We start from the raw sequence: 20423 nt of genomic DNA on the forward strand, positions 1-20423 counted from the left end.
TCTGAAAAGGTTGGAGATTGTGATGATTTGCCTTTTTTGATAATCTTTTGTTGTGTATTTGTTGATAAGTTACAAATTATAATTTTTTCATCTTGTCTAGAAGTTCTGGAATGAATGCATGGTATGTTATCTTTCACCACACTCTTCAAGTCTTCTCCAAATGACAAGTTTTTCAGATGAATGTGTCTTCTGATGGTGAGCTACTATTTCTTCAAAGATGACATTTTTAGAAAGCTATTAAAGCTATGTTGATATGTTTTTGCAAGTAACAGTTAAAAATTAAACTCAGAATGAACCTTTTTCCTTACGATACTATAAGAGAAAATCGGGGGAAATCTGTAATTAACTTCATCTTCTCTGGGACATTCTGTACACTGATAGTGGACAATCAGTACACTGCATCAGAAATTGAAATCATATTTTTTTAGTATTTACCTAATCCCCTTAAAAAAGTACTCCCAGCAGGCTAAGTTTACTTAATTTGCACATTTGAATAAGTATTCTACAATTAGAGAAATAACATTTAGATATTTGAATAATATAAGAAAATCACTTCCCATGACTTCCTTGCTTCGGAAAAGTTTCTATTTTTAGGATTGGTCATCAAAATCCATATTGCCCATGGGAGGTCAATGTTAAAAATGTATGAATGAAAAGGAAGGTTGCATAATTATTGACACAGATTTTCTTTAATTCATATATAATTCCCCTTTTGATGTTATTTACATAGGAAAATCGGGAAAAATCAGTAATCAATCGGGGAAAATCAGTACTGTTATCGGGGGAAAATCACTTTCTGCCGTACTCGGTTACAAGGTCCCTACATTAAAATTGTGAGACAATTCAGACGAGAAAACTAACGACCTACTTAATTACAGTATAATGTACCAAAAAAACAAAAACAAATATGATAGACATGAACAACGACAACCACTGAATTACAGGCTCTTCACTTGGGACAGACACATGCATAAAGTATGTTGAGCATGTTTGTAAGCGCTCAGTCCTCCCTTAACTTGTGACAGTGGTGTAACAGAACACCATAAGAACAAACTGTTAAAAAACAGTTCCAAATGGCTTAACTCAACAGATCGGTAGGAAGCACACAAAAACAACTAACATAAAAACAATAGAAACAAAGCACCAATATAAGAGAACTCGCAGTTCAGAGCCAATTTCAAATAATTAATAAATCATGTTTTCTCTGACTAAATTATCAATCAGCACACATCCAACGGATTAAACGTAAAGACGTCATAAACAGTATAAGAAACGCATGGTCTTGTGCAATGCCAAAATATAAGTAAACAATATCTATAGGATATAGTACTCATAGCTGTAAATATATAGCAATTTCATATATTTATTTATGTTTTAATTTTTCAAAAACACAATCAATGTTAGTACCAATTAAACAATGATTTAACTACGGTGTTAAATCGATAACCTTTAAAAACAAGTTTAATTAAAGGATCAAAGAGTTTACATGGATCGTATCTAAATTTACGGGCTCTATAAACACCACCACCGTAAGATTATGATGTTTTATCCTGTTTTTAATAAAAATTCTACTTGTGCCAATTGTTTCATAGACTTATTTTGTTGGCCTCCAATCTTTAAGGTAAAAAAAAACATATGTTCTTTCTTTCACTTTTTTGTTACTCGCAATTCTGATATATTTTGAGATCATTTTTTTTCAACACAATATTTTAGGTCAAATTTCTCAAATTGTTTTTAAATATTATTTATTGTCATCTCAATGTTGCATAACTGGTAAAAGTTCAGATTTTCAAACAAAATACTTATAGTTCTTGAAAAGTTGACACCTGTGTTTGTACAAATAAACACGACTTAAATTAGGCTCACAAACAGTTGATTTACAACGACCGAGAACTACAAGGTATGGCAAAAAGAGCTTTAGCTTTGAGGCAGCAAAGTTGTGGAACTCCCTGTCTATAACCATGCACGGACCCTCTCACTTTTTGGACATTTCAAACATTTTATTTCAACATATAAATCCTCAGATAACCACCGTGCTTCTGTAGCTGATGTAGACTATAACTTTGCTGTCCCAAAGCTGAAGTCTTCTAGCCTTCAGTCGGTTCTTTTTATTGTTTGCTCTTATTTTAATTTATTTAATAGTGCTTTTGTCTCTTTGCCAGCTACAGTTAAATATGTGTTTAGCTTGTTTGCTTTGATTTATGCATGTTGCTTATTTATTATAATATGCATGTGTTTTATTTATAGGCAGTGGCTATTTTGCCGGCACCAGCAAAATAGAAAATATGCTATTTTGCCGGCTCTAGGTAAGTGGAAGCCAGGTTAAAAACTATTTTGTTTACATATATGCAATTCAGAGAACTGACTCAGTATTATTTCAAAAAACAAATTTAATTTAAAAATTTTTGATTTTTTAAGCTTTGTGAATGATTGTGTAATATTGTATAATGTAATGTCAAATTAATGATGCAATGAGATTTTTAACTTTTATTTCTTTATAACATAAGTTAAAAAATCTGAGGTTTTATTTTTATGCATTCATACAGGGACAGTCTATACTAAATAGTTAGTATATACTGTCCCTGATTCAAATAGCTTTAAACTGTGACTGATTTTAGAAATAATTTCAACTGCATGTTTTGATATGATTTCATTGCAACAAATAGATGCTCAATATCTTTATTCTTAAACTTCTTATGTTTTTAAGCAATCATATGTATCTCAAATATTGTTAGCTGTTTTCTTATTTAACTTGGCTACCCGGCGGTATATCAAACGAGAAAACTAACGGCCTGATTTTAATATGTGCAAAATAATGAACAAAAACAATACATGTATTGTATGTCTCTGCTAAGACGTAACCTGTCACCAAATTTAAGAAAAACGAGCTTAAACCTAGCCAAAAACTTACTATGTATTGCAACTCGTCGTATCAATCAACATATCGTATAAAAATAGTAACAGCGCACCGGATTATATTATCTGAATCGTGCTTGTTTTCAAGTTTATAATTATTGTTTAACTTCCGATGATAATTTGGAAGGAAGCAAGATATGTTTCTGTTTGAAGTTTTCTTATTATGAAGAGATTTCATTCACTTTACGTATACTTCACGCAAACGAAACGCATCTTACGAACATTTAAATCACCAGAAAGAACGTTGTCAACAGCTTTTATTATAAACAGCAGCAAGAAAAATAGAACTATTCTTGGCTTTCCACTTTTGGTTTCGGTTGGCATGGAAAGAAATAAAGAAACACACCAAAATGAGCCTATAACTCGACAAAAGTATAGTACCAAAATAAAAGAACAAAAGGGTAAACGGCCATTTATTTTCAGTATTATTTCGTAGTACCATGACTTGCTTGATTAGAATAAAAAAGGGTGGTATAGAATAATTAATGCCCAGAATAAGTAGATACCTCTTATCAAATTGTTAAACTGTTTTACATAGTTCATTAGATAAATTAATAAAGAATAATTATATTTGTGAAATTTGCACAAAACGGACTTTGTATGACCATTTGGTACAATTATTTGATGATTAAGTGGGTGTGTCTTATCTTCAAGTCGTTGAGTTCTACACACAGGCCTTTGTCTCTTTAAAAAAAATATGCCTCTATACCTTTACTAAACACAAGGTACCGGGTACATTTGTACTCATTTTCAATTTTGGTGAACTTGCACATGTTCAATATGTTCAATTTTTTAAAAAAAATTTCCACAGTCGTCATTCCCCAAAAAACTTTCTATGTCATAAAGCTATATTAATTTATCTATAGAATAGGGTATGACGCATCGTTTGCTGTCTGATATAATTTGTTGGAGGCCTTTCAATTAGGCTTACCTTAAGTCATGTCCTCATCTTACAATATGCTGACAATGTTCAATCCCTTACGAGCATGACGAGAGTAATTCAAAAGCTATTACTAAAAATCTCTACATTTTCCCTTGTAAAGAACATACATGTATATTGAAGAAATTGTTATAAAAAATTTAATTTGCAATATTATAGGTTTTTTTAAAGTTAGAAATCTATCAGGTTGTCCAAAACCGATCAAGATTCCTTGACTTCTTATTTGAATATTTAAACATTTCCAGTTCATAATGAGGATAGGACATGGCAAGGTGTGTGTTTTAAATTAAAAAAATCAACTGTCTCGAGTGTAGAAATATCATTTTACAGTCGATGCAGTGGTAGATCCTATATATACAAAAAATAATTTGAACTACCTACATGTACATGTAGTTACAATAAAATTCTTATCTGGTAGTATGAGTATTTTCAACCAGATGTAATACCATAGGTGTGATCCTGTTCTTAATTGTAGTTTTAAATTTGATTGCAGTTCATTGTACAAAATTTTTGGATTGTTGAAAAAGATTAGATACATGCAAAAATATGCAGTACATGTATATTGTACATATATCATGTACACTATGTACATGTTTATTCTACTAATATCAACTACAATAGTATAGAATTATACAATCCTGAGCAAAGAAGCCTGAATTATAGTTCAAAAATAAAATAAATGCTCATTAATGAATGAAATTAACTGATTATGTATAAATATTGCTGGAAGTTTAAGTACTGTGAATTCATTATTATCTATGGGATACCAATTTTCCTGCATTTTGTTGATGAATTTAAATGTACAATGAAGTATAAATTCTATATAGGCCTGTATGCAGATTTTTGTTTTGTAAAACCACAGAATCAAATATCTATGAAAAAAACACATAATGTACAATATTTTCTTAATACACGAAAATTGGTACCGACGAAAATAGATGAATACCATCCTCTTATAACCTATTACATTTACTACAGATAAATTTCTGCTTATGCCATTAGAAGAAAAGAGGAACATTTACAAATGTAGAGATAAATACAATACCCTGGAAGATGTACAGACATGGGAGGAATATTATAGTGAAAACAAAGATAAATTACTAAAGAAAATTGGTAAGTATTTTCACATTAGAATTCTGCCTGTAAGATAAACAAACCTGAAGATCTGACAGCTGACAGAATATTCAGTAGTTTTCTTATGTAGGAATATACAATAAATAAATACTAATATTTTTGTAATAAATTAAAGTTACCATCAATAATCCTGGTTCAATGTGAATGACTCAACACAACCAAGTGGGATTTCTACCTGAATCTCCTAGTGTGTACTGTGGAGGTTCCAACAGAGGTAAAAGATATCAAGACTTTAGATTTTCACCTAAGTTGGAAATACAATTAAAAGTGTCTGTCATATCAAGATAAGTGTAAGGGATAAATTGGGTAGGGAGAAAAGACAGAATTTTTAAGAATAATTTCTTGGAATTGCGAGCAAACAATCATTATAATCAACCAAATTTTTTTAGAATTACAACAACTTTTATGTCTGAATTAGCATAATATTCCAATCATGAGCGTATTTAAAGAAATACATGTTTTAAGTTTGGACTTCAAATGTCAACAAAATCATTGACTTTTTACAACAAATTTGCTTGATTAAATCATTTATTTACATGTACCAACAAAATATACACATAAACATAGAAAAATCAGTTCTTAAAATACTACAAATATCTCATTCTGATTAATTCAAGTCTCAATTGTGTTTAAGTGAACCGTGGTATAGCAAACATTGAATCCACTCACAAAATCTTATCCAACACATTAGTAGGAAAAAACAGTCCATGGGAAATGACTCATTCAGATTGTTTGTTTCAGTTTCAGTTTTTGCTTCAAACTATTGTTTATGAGAGTTATTATAGGTACAGTACGGACATATAAAATTTCCTTTCCTCTTTAAAAATGAGGCATTTTTTACATTCATTAATTTAAAAAATAAAAAAATAAACAATCACCAGGAAAGGTCCAAAAATAGGATAATCCTCATTAATTTTTTATGGTCAAACTGAGATCAGAGTGCAGAGAGGCAGAACAAAAGACACAACAGATCTTCACCAACATTACAATGTATGATTATTTATAAAAATAGGATGTCTCTTATAGATTTCAATATCAAAGATCAAAAGTCTAGCAAAGATCAGAGGTCAAGGTCAAAACTGTCTTTGACCCTTGACAGAGGAAATGACTTTGTCAATGTCAACAAACTAATCTAAAGGAGAAATTTTGTTATAATAGCTTAACAAGAAAACAATATTTTCAGCAAAAAAGAGTAATTTAGGAAAGAGTCATGGTGAGAGAAGAGAAGTGAGGCCAGATCTAAACAAGAAGGTGTCCCTATGGAGAGGTGATATTACAACACTGGAGATTGATGCTATTGTCAATGCAGCTAATGAATCTTTGTTAGGAGGTGGAGGAGGTAAGATAGACAGGAGCAATTTATTATCATAGTTTTAAAACGTGAGATTTTAAAATGAATAAAATGATATTCCTTGATGAAAAAGCAGCACCCACATATGTTTTATTAGTTTTAAAAGTTCTTTACTGTTATTGCCAACGAGTCAACTATTCCATGTATTCATAGACCAAATGTCAAAGAACAGGTCACCCTATTGCCTTAAACAATGAGCAAAACCCATTGGTATAGCAACATTATTAGGTTTGTTGATAAAATTTGAAGTGAATAATAAAGAATTGATGACAACAGTATATCAGGTTATGTATTTTTTTTTAACTTAGTGGATGGAGCTATACACAGGGCAGCAGGGAAAAAACTTGTAGAGGAATGTGCTACATTGAGAGGGTGTAAAACTGGCCAGGCAAAGATCACTGGAGGTAAGTTTATGGAAGAATGTGCTACACTGAGAGGGTGTAAAACTGGCCAGGCAAAGATCACTGGAGGTAAGTTAATGGAAGAATGTGCTACACTGAGAGGGTGTAAAACTGGCCAGGCAAAGATCACTGGAGGTAAGTTAATGGAAGAATGTGCTACACTGAGAGGGTGTAAAACGGCCAGGCAAAGATCACTGGAGGTAAGTTAATGGAAGAATGTGCTACACTGAGAGGGTGTAAAACCGGCCAGGCAAAGATCACTGGAGGTAAGTTTATGGAAGAATGTGCTACACTGAGAGGGTGTAAAACTGGCCAGGCAAAGATCACTGGAGGTAAGTTAATGGAAGAATGTGCTACACTGAGAGGGTGTAAAACGGCCAGGCAAAGATCACTGGAGGTAAGTTAGTTGAAGAAATTCAATCATGAACCACAATACCATTTAGAAAACAGGGTTGGATTCCGGATTGAGAACAGGTGGACGTGACCCTAAATATTGCTAATCAGAGTTTTTGTTTCATGCCCCAAAAAATGTCCCTCTGTCAGATCCCTTCATTGGAAAACATCTTCAGTACAAGACAATAACTACTTCCTGTTGTGCATGTTTAGCTTGATCATACTATATTGCTAGTACCTTGGATTGTTCTGCTTATGGATGAAAAAGGGAACAGTTATGTGTCAATTTTAGTGGTTGATCTTTGACCTACAAAAATGAAGTTTTACAAAACTAGGTGATTTTAGCTTAAGAATAATTGTTAAGTAAAGGTATGTGCAAAATGTAAACTGTAATATCTTTGAAATATCATGAATATTTGCGGAGATTTCATAGTCAAAAGATAGCAAAAATCAGATTTTTCTACAAAATATGAAAAAAGTTTTGACACATATAAAAAGTTTGTTACTTGGAAATATGCAGTGCATGTAAGTACCATCAAAATATTGACAGGAGAGAGGTTGTTCATATAGACAAACATTGTGGTAAATTATTTATTTGGTACTTCCATTTGATCTATATTTGCAGGTCCAAAAACTATGTAAAAATGACCCAAAACTATATATTTTTCATGAAACACATAGAAAGGCTGTTTTCTGATGTCATGTGTAAATAAAAACTACTTGGATTTTATTTTTGAATTATTAACTCAACTTTAGGAAAAAACATAAATTGAAATCTTTAATTAAAGTTCAGAATTCAGTAAAAAGTTAGGCTAAATATATACGTTACTCCCTGTCCTTTAGAAATTATTGAGAAACTGATGTTCCAATTCCCTCAGGCAATGTTAATCAGAGGTTGATTTGGGTATTTCTTTTAGGTACCTTTTGGTCATATAAGCTCTTTAAGTAATTAGGTATTTAGACATCCTTGGTTTTCAAATTTTAAGTTTAAACTTTTCTGATGAATGTTAATGCAGAAAAGTGCTTCAACTTTAACTTTTTTTTCATTTTCCAAGAAAATGTACCCCAGTATAGCATGCATTTTTTATTGCCAAAATCTGGATGGAAAACTAATATTAATCTCAAAACATACAGCAAATGATGTCCAAATATGCAACAACCAATGCTAAGGGGCAAAGGCTGGGCAATTTGAACCTCCACAAACTTATCAGAAGCAATTTCAGTAAAAAGACATGAACGAGAGAAATAAGGAGTGGGGTTCCCATATACATTAATGAAACAGGAACACACCAACAACAAAAACCCTAAGACATCTACATTTTTCAGAATTGTATAATTTTTTTAATAGAAATTTTATTTTTTAGGTTACAAATTACCAGCTAAACGTAAGTATATACTAAATGTCAAGTGTTTCCCTGAACCAAGAGTCGTTATATATTTATTGGTATTTTGCGTGTTACTTTGAAGTTATCTAGAAATCGGTTAAGTTTCTGTCTATAGAAAATTAGAAATTATATTATGTGATTGCTAAATATTCAACCAAAATTTGATTTATTCAAGTGCTTACCAAACTGTGGTACCTCCATGGGTTGCTTTCATTGTATGGTGTTAGATGAAATTTAACTGTAAAATGGCAGTGAAAGGGTTCAGATCCTGGAAATGAGTATTATGATTTTAAAAGCATTTATTATTGATTCCAATTGAAACTAACTCATTTTGTATGTTGTACTGTGGATAAAATACAAATACTGTGGATTTATTTATTTTTGTGAGTATCAATTTCATGGATTTGGGAAAACTTGCGTTTTCACGGATATTTGATTTCGTGGTTTTGTCAAAGTCTGCATGCATTCCTATAGAAAACTTGTGATTCAGTGAACGTTTAAATTCATGGGGGGTTCCCCAGTAATCACGAAATCAACGAAAATTGGTGTCCAATGATTAATAATGAATCCACAGTACTAAAAGATAAAAAAAAATTGTTTTCCAAAGTTACGATATCCAGTATAAAATATACTTTGTACTGCAGATTCAATTATTCTTCTTGAGTACTAATTTTTGTGGATTGAGCAAAAAATGTATTTTCTGGGATATTTGATAAGGTGGTATTCCCAAAGTCTGCATACAAGTCTATATAAAAATTTTTGCTTTCATAAACATTTAAATGCTAGTTCACCTTAACCAACGAAATCCACATGAATTAGTATCCTACAAATAATAATGAATCCACAATATTCCAAAAAAAATTAACCATCCCCAGAAAATCATTTTTTTTCTTCTTGACGAAAAGACAGATTTACTTTTTAGATGTAATACACACCGTTGGTCCTATAGGAGAACAGAAGGAGATGTTAAAAGGTGCCTACGATAAGTGTCTGCAACTTGTTTACGAAAATGAATTAGTTTCTGTGGTATGTATATAGCTATATTTAAGTTACTGTCTGTTGACACAATTTACCATTTCAGTGTCAAAGACATACTTGGTAATATTTTTGAAAACAATAACCAACACATGTTGATTGGTTGTGTAGGTAAATGAAGTATCTTTGGTTAACTTGCTTGCTAGCTGAACCATGAAATCTTTATTAGCTAAGGTACTACCTTCCTATGGTCGGCATCAACAGTTGAGCAGAGAACAATCACCAGTAGGGACAGTATATAAACATTGTTAAACCAGTTTTGCAAGTCAGTAAAATATTGCAAATGCTTTTAAAACTATCTAAATACAATAAATCCTACTTGAGTAGAAATTTCCTTGTGCCTAGCAGCTAAGAATTATGATCCTTTCTAGACGGGTACTTTTTTTTCACAAGTAGCCCTCTTGACCCTGATACACAACCAAAAGCAAAGGAACAGCCCTTCTAGAATTTATATTTATATATACATTGCATAATGAACTTAATTCTTTTCGGTTGATCTGAATCAAAATTTGTTCAATCACAATTTTAAACACAAATATTTCAATGAAAAGTTTTAACAATTAAGAATTGTCTTTTTTAGGCTTTTCCTTGCATATCAACAGGTATTTATGGTGAGTACCAGTGTTAACAGAGATAACTTTAATCAGTAATGTGTTTGCAATATATAGTTTCATCTATCCTTTTTTAAGCATTTTTGTGAAACAGGAAAAAAATAATTTGTGTTGCTTAGAAGCTTAAATATTTGTATGAAAATGTACCGAGTTAGATCCCTTAAGTTAAGTCCACCTCTTTATAGAACAAATTTTTTTCCCCTTTTCTCATAGGAAAAAGTAAGTCTGAAACAGAATTTCAATTGAAGAAAGAAAAAATTATGGAATTTAAAGTCTATTTGACTGTAAGCAAAGCCTAGACACAGGATCTGTTTTTCAATCATCCAAAACATTACTCTGTCAAAATATTGCTATTTCCTAAGTTGCTCTTAGTATTTAAAAATTTAACTTTCAAATTTAGGTTATTCCAGTGAGAAAGCTGCTCCTGTGGCAATTGAAACTGTAAGAAAGTGGCTGGAAGATGAAGAAAAAGGAGAAAAGGTACATTGCATTGGTTATCTATAAACACCTGATAAAATGAACCAAAGTCATTGAAAAGGATACAGTTTAAAACCAATATGGTTACTGTTTGGGTTTAGTTGGTTAGTACTTCGCTTTGTGTAAATATAAAGACCTAATGTATATTCAAACTCTGTTTACTATACTGACTAGAGACGTTATGCATACAATAAGCGTAATAATGATATGATGTTACAATACTTTACTTAGTTACATTACAGTCTGAGCCGTTAACAATAAGTTGCATTAGTTGGTGTCTCTGTATTGCAGCTTATTCATAATAGTTACCATTAATATGAATAGAAAATACTGAAAATAATTTATTGCAAAATTATTTGACCAGAGAAGTCTGTCTCATTTTTAACTCCAAAGGTAGCTGTAGGCATATCAAAATGGCTACCCAGTCTTGCGATAATTAAAGTATGATAATCGTACTCTGACTCAGAAATCAACCAATCAAAATGATGAATATGATGTTTCGAGCACAAATTTTGTACTGAATAAAGTTTTATGACAGTAAACCCTGCCCTTCCTCCATCTGTCAGTAAGAGCCTTGCTGATGGAATATTGAGCTATGTGAGATCTATAAATAAACTATCATGTTCAGCTGTATTCAATCGGTGAAGTCATTGATACAAATCAGAATTAAAAAACTGAATGGGTCTATGAATACACATGGTTCATCAATCTTTTATGAATATACATGCTTCATCAATCTTTAAAGACCCAAATGTTGCGAAACACCTGTCCTACCTCCATGAAAAATATGTTATTGCCCCTGCAGATAAAACCCCAAACAACATCGTTTTTGTTTGTAGATCACATTACGGTACATAAACTGCTTGATAAAAGAATAAGGTATTGACAATTCACTTGGAAACTCAACATATACCCTCACAACACTTACCAAGGAGGAAATCCTGGATAATTATAGGTCTGTTCTATGTTCCTTTGGAATTTCAACCAAAGATGAAGAACTGGATCTTCCTACACTGTATTGGATACCTTAATTACATAAGTGTCCTTACAAACAATGTTATATTGCTGGGTCTTTCAAGTGCTCAACGAAAACTCTGTCTAAATTATTAACATCAATTTTATCAGCAATCAAAGCCGGGCTTCAAAGTTTTTGTGAAACCTACCTATTCTAGAGGTGACTGGAATCAGATGTGGATACTGAAAATTCCAAAGATCTGATAGAGTACATAAATCTAAGACCCTTTCATCTTGCAATAGTATTAAAACATTTGACTTTTCAACACTTTACACAAGTATTCCTCATTCTTAACTAAAAGACAAATTGAAAGAGTTGGTCCTGCTTTGTTTCATAAAAAAGAATGGCCAACGTAGATACAAGTATCTTGTCTTAGGGAGGAATAAATCGTACTTTGTAATAAAATCACTCAAACAAAATTTTTTCTGAAAATGACATTATCAAGATGCTTAATTTCTTGATAGACAACATATTTGTTATGTTTGAAGGACATGTTTTCAGCAAACAATCGGCATTCCCATGGGAACTATCTGCACCCCTCTTCTTGCCGACTTGTTCCTCTATTCATATGAGGCTGACTTCATACAGTAGCTTCTTAGGAAGAAAGAAAAGAAGTTAGCATTATCCTTTAACTTCACTTTCCACTAATAGATGATGTCCTCTCACTAATTAATTCAAAGTTTGGTGACTATGTTGAATGCACCTATCGCACGAACTTGAGATAAAGGAAACAACAGATACAGTTAAGTCTGCCTCATATCTTGACTTACATCTAGAAATTGACAATGAGGGTAGATTGAAAACAAAACTTTACGACAAAAGACATGATTTTAGCTTCCCAAGTGATGTTGCTAAGTCTTTAGTTTTCTATGTTGTATTTTGTGTACTGTTGTTTGTCTTTTGGTCTTTCTTTTTTGTGCCATGGCATTGTGGTTATGGGATTTTATTCATAAAAAATGGGAGATTTTCCTCTGACTATAACTGATGAAACTTTGTTGACTCGTTTATATCTACTGAAATAAGCTCCCTTTTGGTTATTTTTATGAATTTCTGATACATTGTATGACATTGAGGAGTTTTAAACTTTATTCATTGAAAAATCGTTGTTTTGTGTCAATGGGTACCACTATGTGTGCAATAATTTTTTTTTGGGAGGAGGGGGAGGGGTCTTTTTGAGCAGTGCTAACAGTATTTCTTGTTGATCATATAATATCCTTTAACGCATATAGACAAGCTAAAAGGGCAACAGGTGTATCATGCGCTCATGGCGCAGTTCTTTATTGTACATTGAAACACACAATGGAAGTAGGATTTTTATTTTGTATTCATATAACTATACAAATGTTAGTGTAGAAAAATCTTCCATAAAGTGTATTACAGTATCAGAAGTTTTTATTTTATACTTGCATATAGAAAGAGTGAGGTATTATTTTGTTTGTTTACCTATGTACTTTTCTACTTGCAGATAGAAAGAGTAATATTTTGTTTGTTTTTACAAAAAGATGTGGATATTTATGAAGAGCTTATGCAACATTACTTCCCTATAGAATCAGATGATAGTGGTATGGAATATTTTATGGCACATTGCTAAAATGCTTATTACGAAAAAACAACTGTCCTTGAATCCTTTGTGCGCTTTTGCCTTTCTATAGTATGCTTTGGAGGCATGTTTTTATTGCTGGATAAATTTATAGGTAAAACAATGACATGCTAGATGTTATTAAGCTGCTGTCTCATTGATGTATGTTCCTTTTTTTTAAAAAACAACCAATTATTATACTTTATGTTAAAATGCCAGATTTTGATTGGCTAATACGAGGGAGATAATTTACTCTGTTTTTTTTAATGTCACCCTTTCATGCAGACCAATAAAAAATCAATATTTTAAAGGACAATGAATTGAATTTACATCAATGAATTAAAGACATTGCTCAAGTTCTACATTAAGGCCTCATAATTTTGTCATATACTATCAAAATAAAAAACATTTTGCTTCATTTCTGTTGTTTTTCTAATAACTGTAACGTCATTATGTACGTGACATCATAGTTAAGTACTTTCAATTTAAAATTTAATAGTAAAAGACAATAATGATAGAACATTTAGTATAATAAATTAAATAACACATAGCTGAGAGGGTGGTTGGTCCTACTGTCGCCTTTATTACATTAGGCCAATTCAAAAATTTAAAACTCATGGAATGGCAATTCATGACACTGCAATGCATACTTTTAAAAAAAAAATTCAGATGAATGAATCAGGAATGAGTTTCACAAAAAATCTTACAACTAAAGTTGATCGTAAGTATACTGAATTGTGTAAGACTTACGATCAATTTTAGTCGTAAGATTTTTTGTGAAACTCATTCCAGTATCTTACCATTTTATTGATTTATGTACTCAAATTATCTGTGCTTTTTATATTGTTTTAGTTCTTTGGCTTAATGCATGACTAATAGTTTTTACTGCTTTAGGGCTGTTCCATTAAAACATACATGGTACCCAGGGAAGGCACTTTGAAAACAGAGTGACCACCTATAGAAGCGATTTTAGAGTCCTGCATGATTTTAAACCTATTCAACACAATATTTCACACCCACCCATAGTGGCAACTTTAAGTTGCCTCCCTGGGTCCCATGTATGTTTTTATGGAACAGCCCTTAGCTTTATACTGCATAAAAATAATGTTTTGGTGCTTTAGCTTAATGCATGAATATATTTTTTTAATGCTTCAGCTTCATGCATGATTAATAGTTTTTAGTGCTTTAGCTTAGTGAAAAGATGTATGATGTTTTGGTGCTTTAGCTTAATACCTGAATATATTGTTTAGTGCTTTAAACAAGGAATTATTTGAATCTGGAATAATTTTGAATTCTGGAAAATTGATAAGAAATGTATGTTGAAAACTAATCTAACTTAAGTGGGCTAGCCATGCACGCATGGCTAAGGTTAATTTTGCTTTCACTGATATTTCAGTATGAACTAACTAATCCCCTTAGCCATGCATGCATGGCTAACCCTCCTTAATTGGGTTAGTTTTCATCATACATTTCTTATCAATTTTCCAGAATTCAAAATTATTCCAGACTAATAATTCCTTGTTTTTAGCTTAATGCATGACTAATAGTTTTTACTGCTTTAGCTTTGTGCATAAATATAATGTTTTGGTGCTAAAGCTAAATGTATGAATATATTGCTTTACAGAAGTGCTTTCACTTAATACATATCTATATTTTCTTTTTTGTAGTCTTTAAAATGCATGTAATGACTTGTTTATGACATAATTATGTATGTTTTAAAATGTTGATCTGTATTTTGCATGTTATGTCTCTTTTTTTACGTAATTTGTATTTATGAGTAGTACCTAGTTTGGTTTTAAAAGCTCTGATGAGTTTATGTTATAATGTTTTGTATATGAACCAACTCTAAATAAATCTTTTGATTTGATAACGAATTGTTGGTTATAATCAAGATTCCTCATTTAAGATCTTGGTATCTTCCATGAATGTGAGAAATTTCATCTTTATATGATAGGGATACTGTAAATTAAAGACATCATAACATAACATGAACTCTTCATTCAAGTGCAAATTATCTTGATATTGTATTTTTAAAGCAAATCAGAACCTTTTTGTCCTATAACATGACATTCAAAAATTGCCATGCAGAACAAAGTTTCAATTTATTTCCAATAATGTTTATAGTTACAAATGTGAAGTTAAATGAATGGCTGAATTTGATTGAAACAGTCTTTTCTGATTAGAAATTGCCTCACATGTTCCAATCAGGGCTTCCAAAATTATTTTTAGCCAGCCGGACATTTTATATATTATCCCGATTTTAATCCTTTAAGACAAAATAAACAAAAGGCAATTATGGTAATCAGTTGCTGAGTTGGCCATCCCAATGATTGACATTAAAAAAAAACGATATTAAACTTTCTTTGATTCAAATTCGAAGTTCTGACGTAAACTGTTAAATTGGCAGTGCATCATTCGAAGTGTGCAACATCAGCGTACTTATATCAGCCTTAGACTCTTTATTTGTGCAAAATAACGATGTCAAAAACTTTACTTTCGTTTTTAAATCTAATACCGGATGTTATCTTGACAATGGTAAAACATGGACCAGAGACGGATACGTAAATTCCGTGTATGTTTGCAAAGCATGAATGAGTGTAAGTAGCTCTTTCTACGTTATTTCTTCAAGAAAACATTCGAAATAAACGTGAAATAAAGGCATCAATGACAATTGAAGCATTTTTTGATGAAATTAGGATGCATAATTAAATTTCACACCTTTGCACATGCGCACACGTGAACTAGTTCAAACAGAGACATGTCTCTGGTTCAAACAACGTGGTTATGACGATTTTTCATTTTCACCTTTTTAATTTTTTCATCAAATCATATTTGCAAAGGTATTTCTGATAATTTAAATCTTTTTTACTAAATAAATTAGATGCAAACCGCTGAAATGTAAGAAAATAACTTTGAATAGACCGATCAATGTCCTGTTCAAAATAGTTTACCTGTCACCTGAACAGGTAAATTTCAGCTGTTCGACAACTAATCAGACTTGATTAAAATGAGAAGGTATTAAAGTAGGGGTTATTTTGATAGTACTTAATGATCATGTCACTTTTATGACCGGAAATGTGTGGCTGTTAAAGGCAAAAGGTTGGGTCAAAAAGATCGCGAATTATGTTAAAATTACCATCTCTTAAGAAAGCCTTGAAAACTAAAAAGTAGATGACCATTTTATGCTTTGCCCAGCCGGACTTTTACCGGACATTATACAAATGTCCGGAATATATGACCGTTTTGGAAGCCTTGGTTCCAATCTTTTTAAGGCAATCTCTTACTATACAGCAGATTATGGTAGAAATGTTTTTTTTTGGTTCAAAAGACTCTCATTAAACACAGGGAGGACAAACAAACAAAAACCCATTTGGAACATTTAATCTTGCACAGGCATGATAAAATTATGGGGTTAAACTGGTATTGTAAAGCCCAAAACAATTTGTGTGGATAAATAAATTTATGGACCTAAACCTTCCTACCTCTTCCTCTTTTCTAGATTATTTTATTGGTCCCTGTTCTTTTCATTTCAATTTAAAAAAGAAATTAAAAATAAATAAAATTGTGTGACTTTTTAATGATCAGATCAGCCTGTCTAAGTTGATTGTGTTAGAAAAGTCTATTTGCTAATTCTGTAACTAATCCTGTTATTAGAGATCCATTAGTAAGAGTTGTTTCCCTTAAATTGTCACTGATAATGCAGAGCTAGTAGAAAGAGCAAATTCATCTGTGCTGAAAATGTGTAATCTTTGAGTCTTTTAAATAGTAAGTAAGTCAGTAAACTTTATGTCAAGTCAGCACATATATACAAAACAAAAAGTCACTTCATCTGTTAAAATTACAGTTAAACTTTAATTAAAGCTGAAAGCTTTTGATATCAACAGTTACTTTTCAATAGAAATTGTTTAAAACACCTATATACATCACTTTCAACTTATCATGCTTTGCATGGGCAGCAGCCCATTTTATCTAGTTAAGAACCAGTCTATAATTGGCAAAGGGAAACAACTTATGTGTGTAATAAAATAAAAGGGAAACAACTTATGTTAAATGTGTGTAATAAAATAAAAGGGAAACAAATTATGTTAAATGTGTGTAATAAAATAAAAGGGAAACAACTTATGTTAAATGTGTGTAATAAAGTAGAAGGGAAACAACTTATGTTAAATGTGTGTAATAGAATAAAAGGGAAACAACTTATGTTAAATGTGTGTATTAAATAAAAGGGAAACAACTTATGTTAAATGTGTGTAATAAAATAATCAAATCAAATACTTATATTAAAGTGCAAAAATAAACTTTGCAATATTGAAATATGTAATTTTTTATATTTATTTGTAGATAGATCTAACAAGGAATCAGACAAAGACGACAAAGTCTCTGCTTTAGATCAAAATGGAGAGGAAAATGAAGATGTTATAAAAACTAAAAAACTGAAAAAGGACAATGAAATGAAAATCATGAATGAAAAAGTTATGGATGTGAATGACTTGGAAAACAAACCTCCAGAGGATAAAAAAGAAAATGATTCATCTGAAAATAAAACTGTGATTGAAAATAAAATGGAATTTCATTCAGAAACTAAAACTTCTAAAGATCAGAAAACGGAAGATTCTTTACAAAATAAATTAATGAACGAGAAAGAAATGGAAGTTGATTCCATAAATAAATCTTCAGACGACACAAAGATGGCAGACATTTCAGACAATAAATCACCAACTGAAAAGAAAATGGAAGTCAGTGATGGGGAAAGTTCTGAAAAGGATATGGAAACTAATGATGGCAAGCCACTGCTTACTGTAACAAAAGGAGAAATAGAGTCTTCATCTAAAACAAAAGGAAACAAAGAGTCTTCATCTAAAACAAAAGGAGAAAATAAATCTCCTTCTAAAACTAAAGGAGAAAAAGAATCTCCTTCAAAACCAAAACCTTCAGGGACTGTTTCAAAACCAATTACTAGAAAGGACTTACAAAACAAAGAGACCACATATCTTTAAGAAGTACTTTTAGTTGACATATTTAGGGTTATTTCTATGTTTGATAGTAAATATCCAGAAAAAAATAATTGAATTTGTTAATAAAATTCCAGACAGGCTTAAAGCTTATTACTTTTGATAAAAGCTTTGTATAAATACTGAATGTTATGTTTTGCACTAGATCTTGATGTGAAAGTGCTGCTAATTGTTGGTGACAAATGGTGACAGATTGTATTATATGTAGTATTTTGTTGGTCATGAAGGGATTGGTTTTGTACTTAAAAAAAAACACATCAATGGATATCATTATTTATTTTTTTTAATAAAAATTTTGTGATTTGACATAACCATGACAACAAGGGATATTTGCACACAAAAAATGTACTTTTTCACAGAGTGATGAAGGGTAAATTATTGAGCTTCACAAACATTTTCATAATACAACAACTTTTGTTCAGAAGTAAGGATGGCCATTCTTAACATATCCATTTTTTTTTACTTTGTTAATCCTCAGGAATTTTCTTAAATATTGCCGTGAAAATATTGCCCAGCAATCCTTATATTCCTTTTTTTTTTTCATTTTAAAAGATACTTATCAAATACACTTTTGGCAAAATTGTTAAGAAATTCTGGTTTTTAATGCTTTATTTCTTAACAGTTTTATGCTAAAGTCTTTCCATTTAGGCACCATTGCTGACATTTTCATGTATTGCAAATTCAGTATGTATGATTTTTACTGTAAGCATTTTTGACATTTGACTAATACTCTGGAGGAGTTTTTTAATGTAAAGTTCTTTACTTTTCTTACATTTTAGTATTTAATATCTCTCTCTATACATTCCCTGAAATTTTTGTTTTGTTACGAGAAGAAGCTTCAGATTTAGGATGTTTGTCATTGATCATGACATTTTAACTTTTCACAATAACATTTGGAAGGTTCCAAGAAATTAACCTTACCAATGTATAACAAAAAATTGTCCTTATATTTCTCTGTACAATTTTAAAAGATACATAAAACATTTGGGAAAATATTATGTTATTCTAACAAAAAGGCGCCGCGAAATAGCCTTTTTGTTCTGATGGGGCGTAAAGCAATCACCAATCAATCAATTTAACAAAAAGATAGTTTTATTCAAGAATATTTCGTTTGTTTTTGGTTCTTCAAACCAGGTTACAAAACATTGATTCATTGATGCTTGCTTACGCCGCATCAGCGCAAAAAAGGTTATATCTGGCAACAGGTTACATAACAAATAGATATTGAGAATACATTTGTAATTCATTGTCTTAGGTTCCTATGGATTGTTTTGCCATAAAAATAACCAGATTTTTTTAGCTTTTGTTGAAAGCTTCATGTAAGTATTTGTTATATGCTATTTTTATTATATATATTTTGACTTCATATAGGAAAATAAAAGATGAAAAAAAAAGTATTTTTTTAACTTGCATGGCCACTGTGAAGTCTATCTGAGCTGTAGGACCTACTCTACGTCTATCAAATGAGATGATTGCCAAATTTAACTCATAACTGCTGTCATGTTACCAGCCTCTCAATAATTACTGAAGGTAATTTCATCAATGGAAACCCAGAAAGAAAGAAGACAATACACTGCTGAAAGAGACTATGTTGACCTCTATATGTCTTATTGCTTTTTATTTTGTTGGGTTGCTGTCTTATTGATGTATCCCCAATGTCTACTTGTATTCAAATTAGACAGTTGGAAGAATGGAATAACATTTAATTATTTTTTTGTGGTTGAAAAGAGTAATTTAAAAAAAAAAAACCTTTGATCAACCCAAGTCCAAAGAGTTACCTCCCCATGATCCTGATCATTGTTTTCATTTTAAAAGCAATATTTCAATATATAATATATAAGTGATTTGTTTTGAATATAGAGCAAATCACATAAAAGAGCTTCCTTAATAGGGTAAGCATATCAATTGCTACATGCCCCTCCTATTACACAACTAAGTTATCAAACTTGCAATGATTCAAATGCTAAATAAGTATTGACAGCATTAAAGTTAGTACCAGCGTTCAATTTAGACCTTAACAAAAATTGACCTAGTGAGTCAGGTCAAGTTTCCAATAAGCCAATATGTTTTCAACTTTAATTTTAAACAAACTATTTTTTCAAAAACATATCGGAACAAGTTTTTTTTTTGTTTTTTTTTATTCAATGTTGATATATCTTTTTAACAAGTTTTCA

General features: G+C 31.1%; 1 protein-coding gene across 1 annotated transcript; it reads left to right on the forward strand.

Moving 5' to 3' along the window:
- Nucleotides 1-3028: 3028 nt before the first annotated feature.
- Nucleotides 3029-19630, forward strand: LOC127698872 (ADP-ribose glycohydrolase MACROD2-like). Its single transcript, XM_052202577.1, has 10 exons — nt 3029-3317; nt 4835-4969; nt 6174-6329; nt 6650-6745; nt 8500-8520; nt 9443-9546; nt 10136-10166; nt 10567-10646; nt 13124-13220; nt 17579-19630. Exons 1-10 carry the CDS (start codon nt 3080-3082, stop codon nt 18232-18234), a joined length of 1614 nt encoding a protein of 537 aa, XP_052058537.1. The 5' UTR covers nt 3029-3079; the 3' UTR covers nt 18235-19630.
- The last annotated feature ends 793 nt before the right edge of the window (nt 19631-20423 follow it).

This window comes from Mytilus californianus, unplaced genomic scaffold (genome assembly GCF_021869535.1).
Source record: "Mytilus californianus isolate M0D057914Y unplaced genomic scaffold, xbMytCali1.0.p SCAF_4, whole genome shotgun sequence".
Classification (NCBI taxonomy): Eukaryota; Metazoa; Mollusca; class Bivalvia; order Mytilida; family Mytilidae; genus Mytilus; species Mytilus californianus.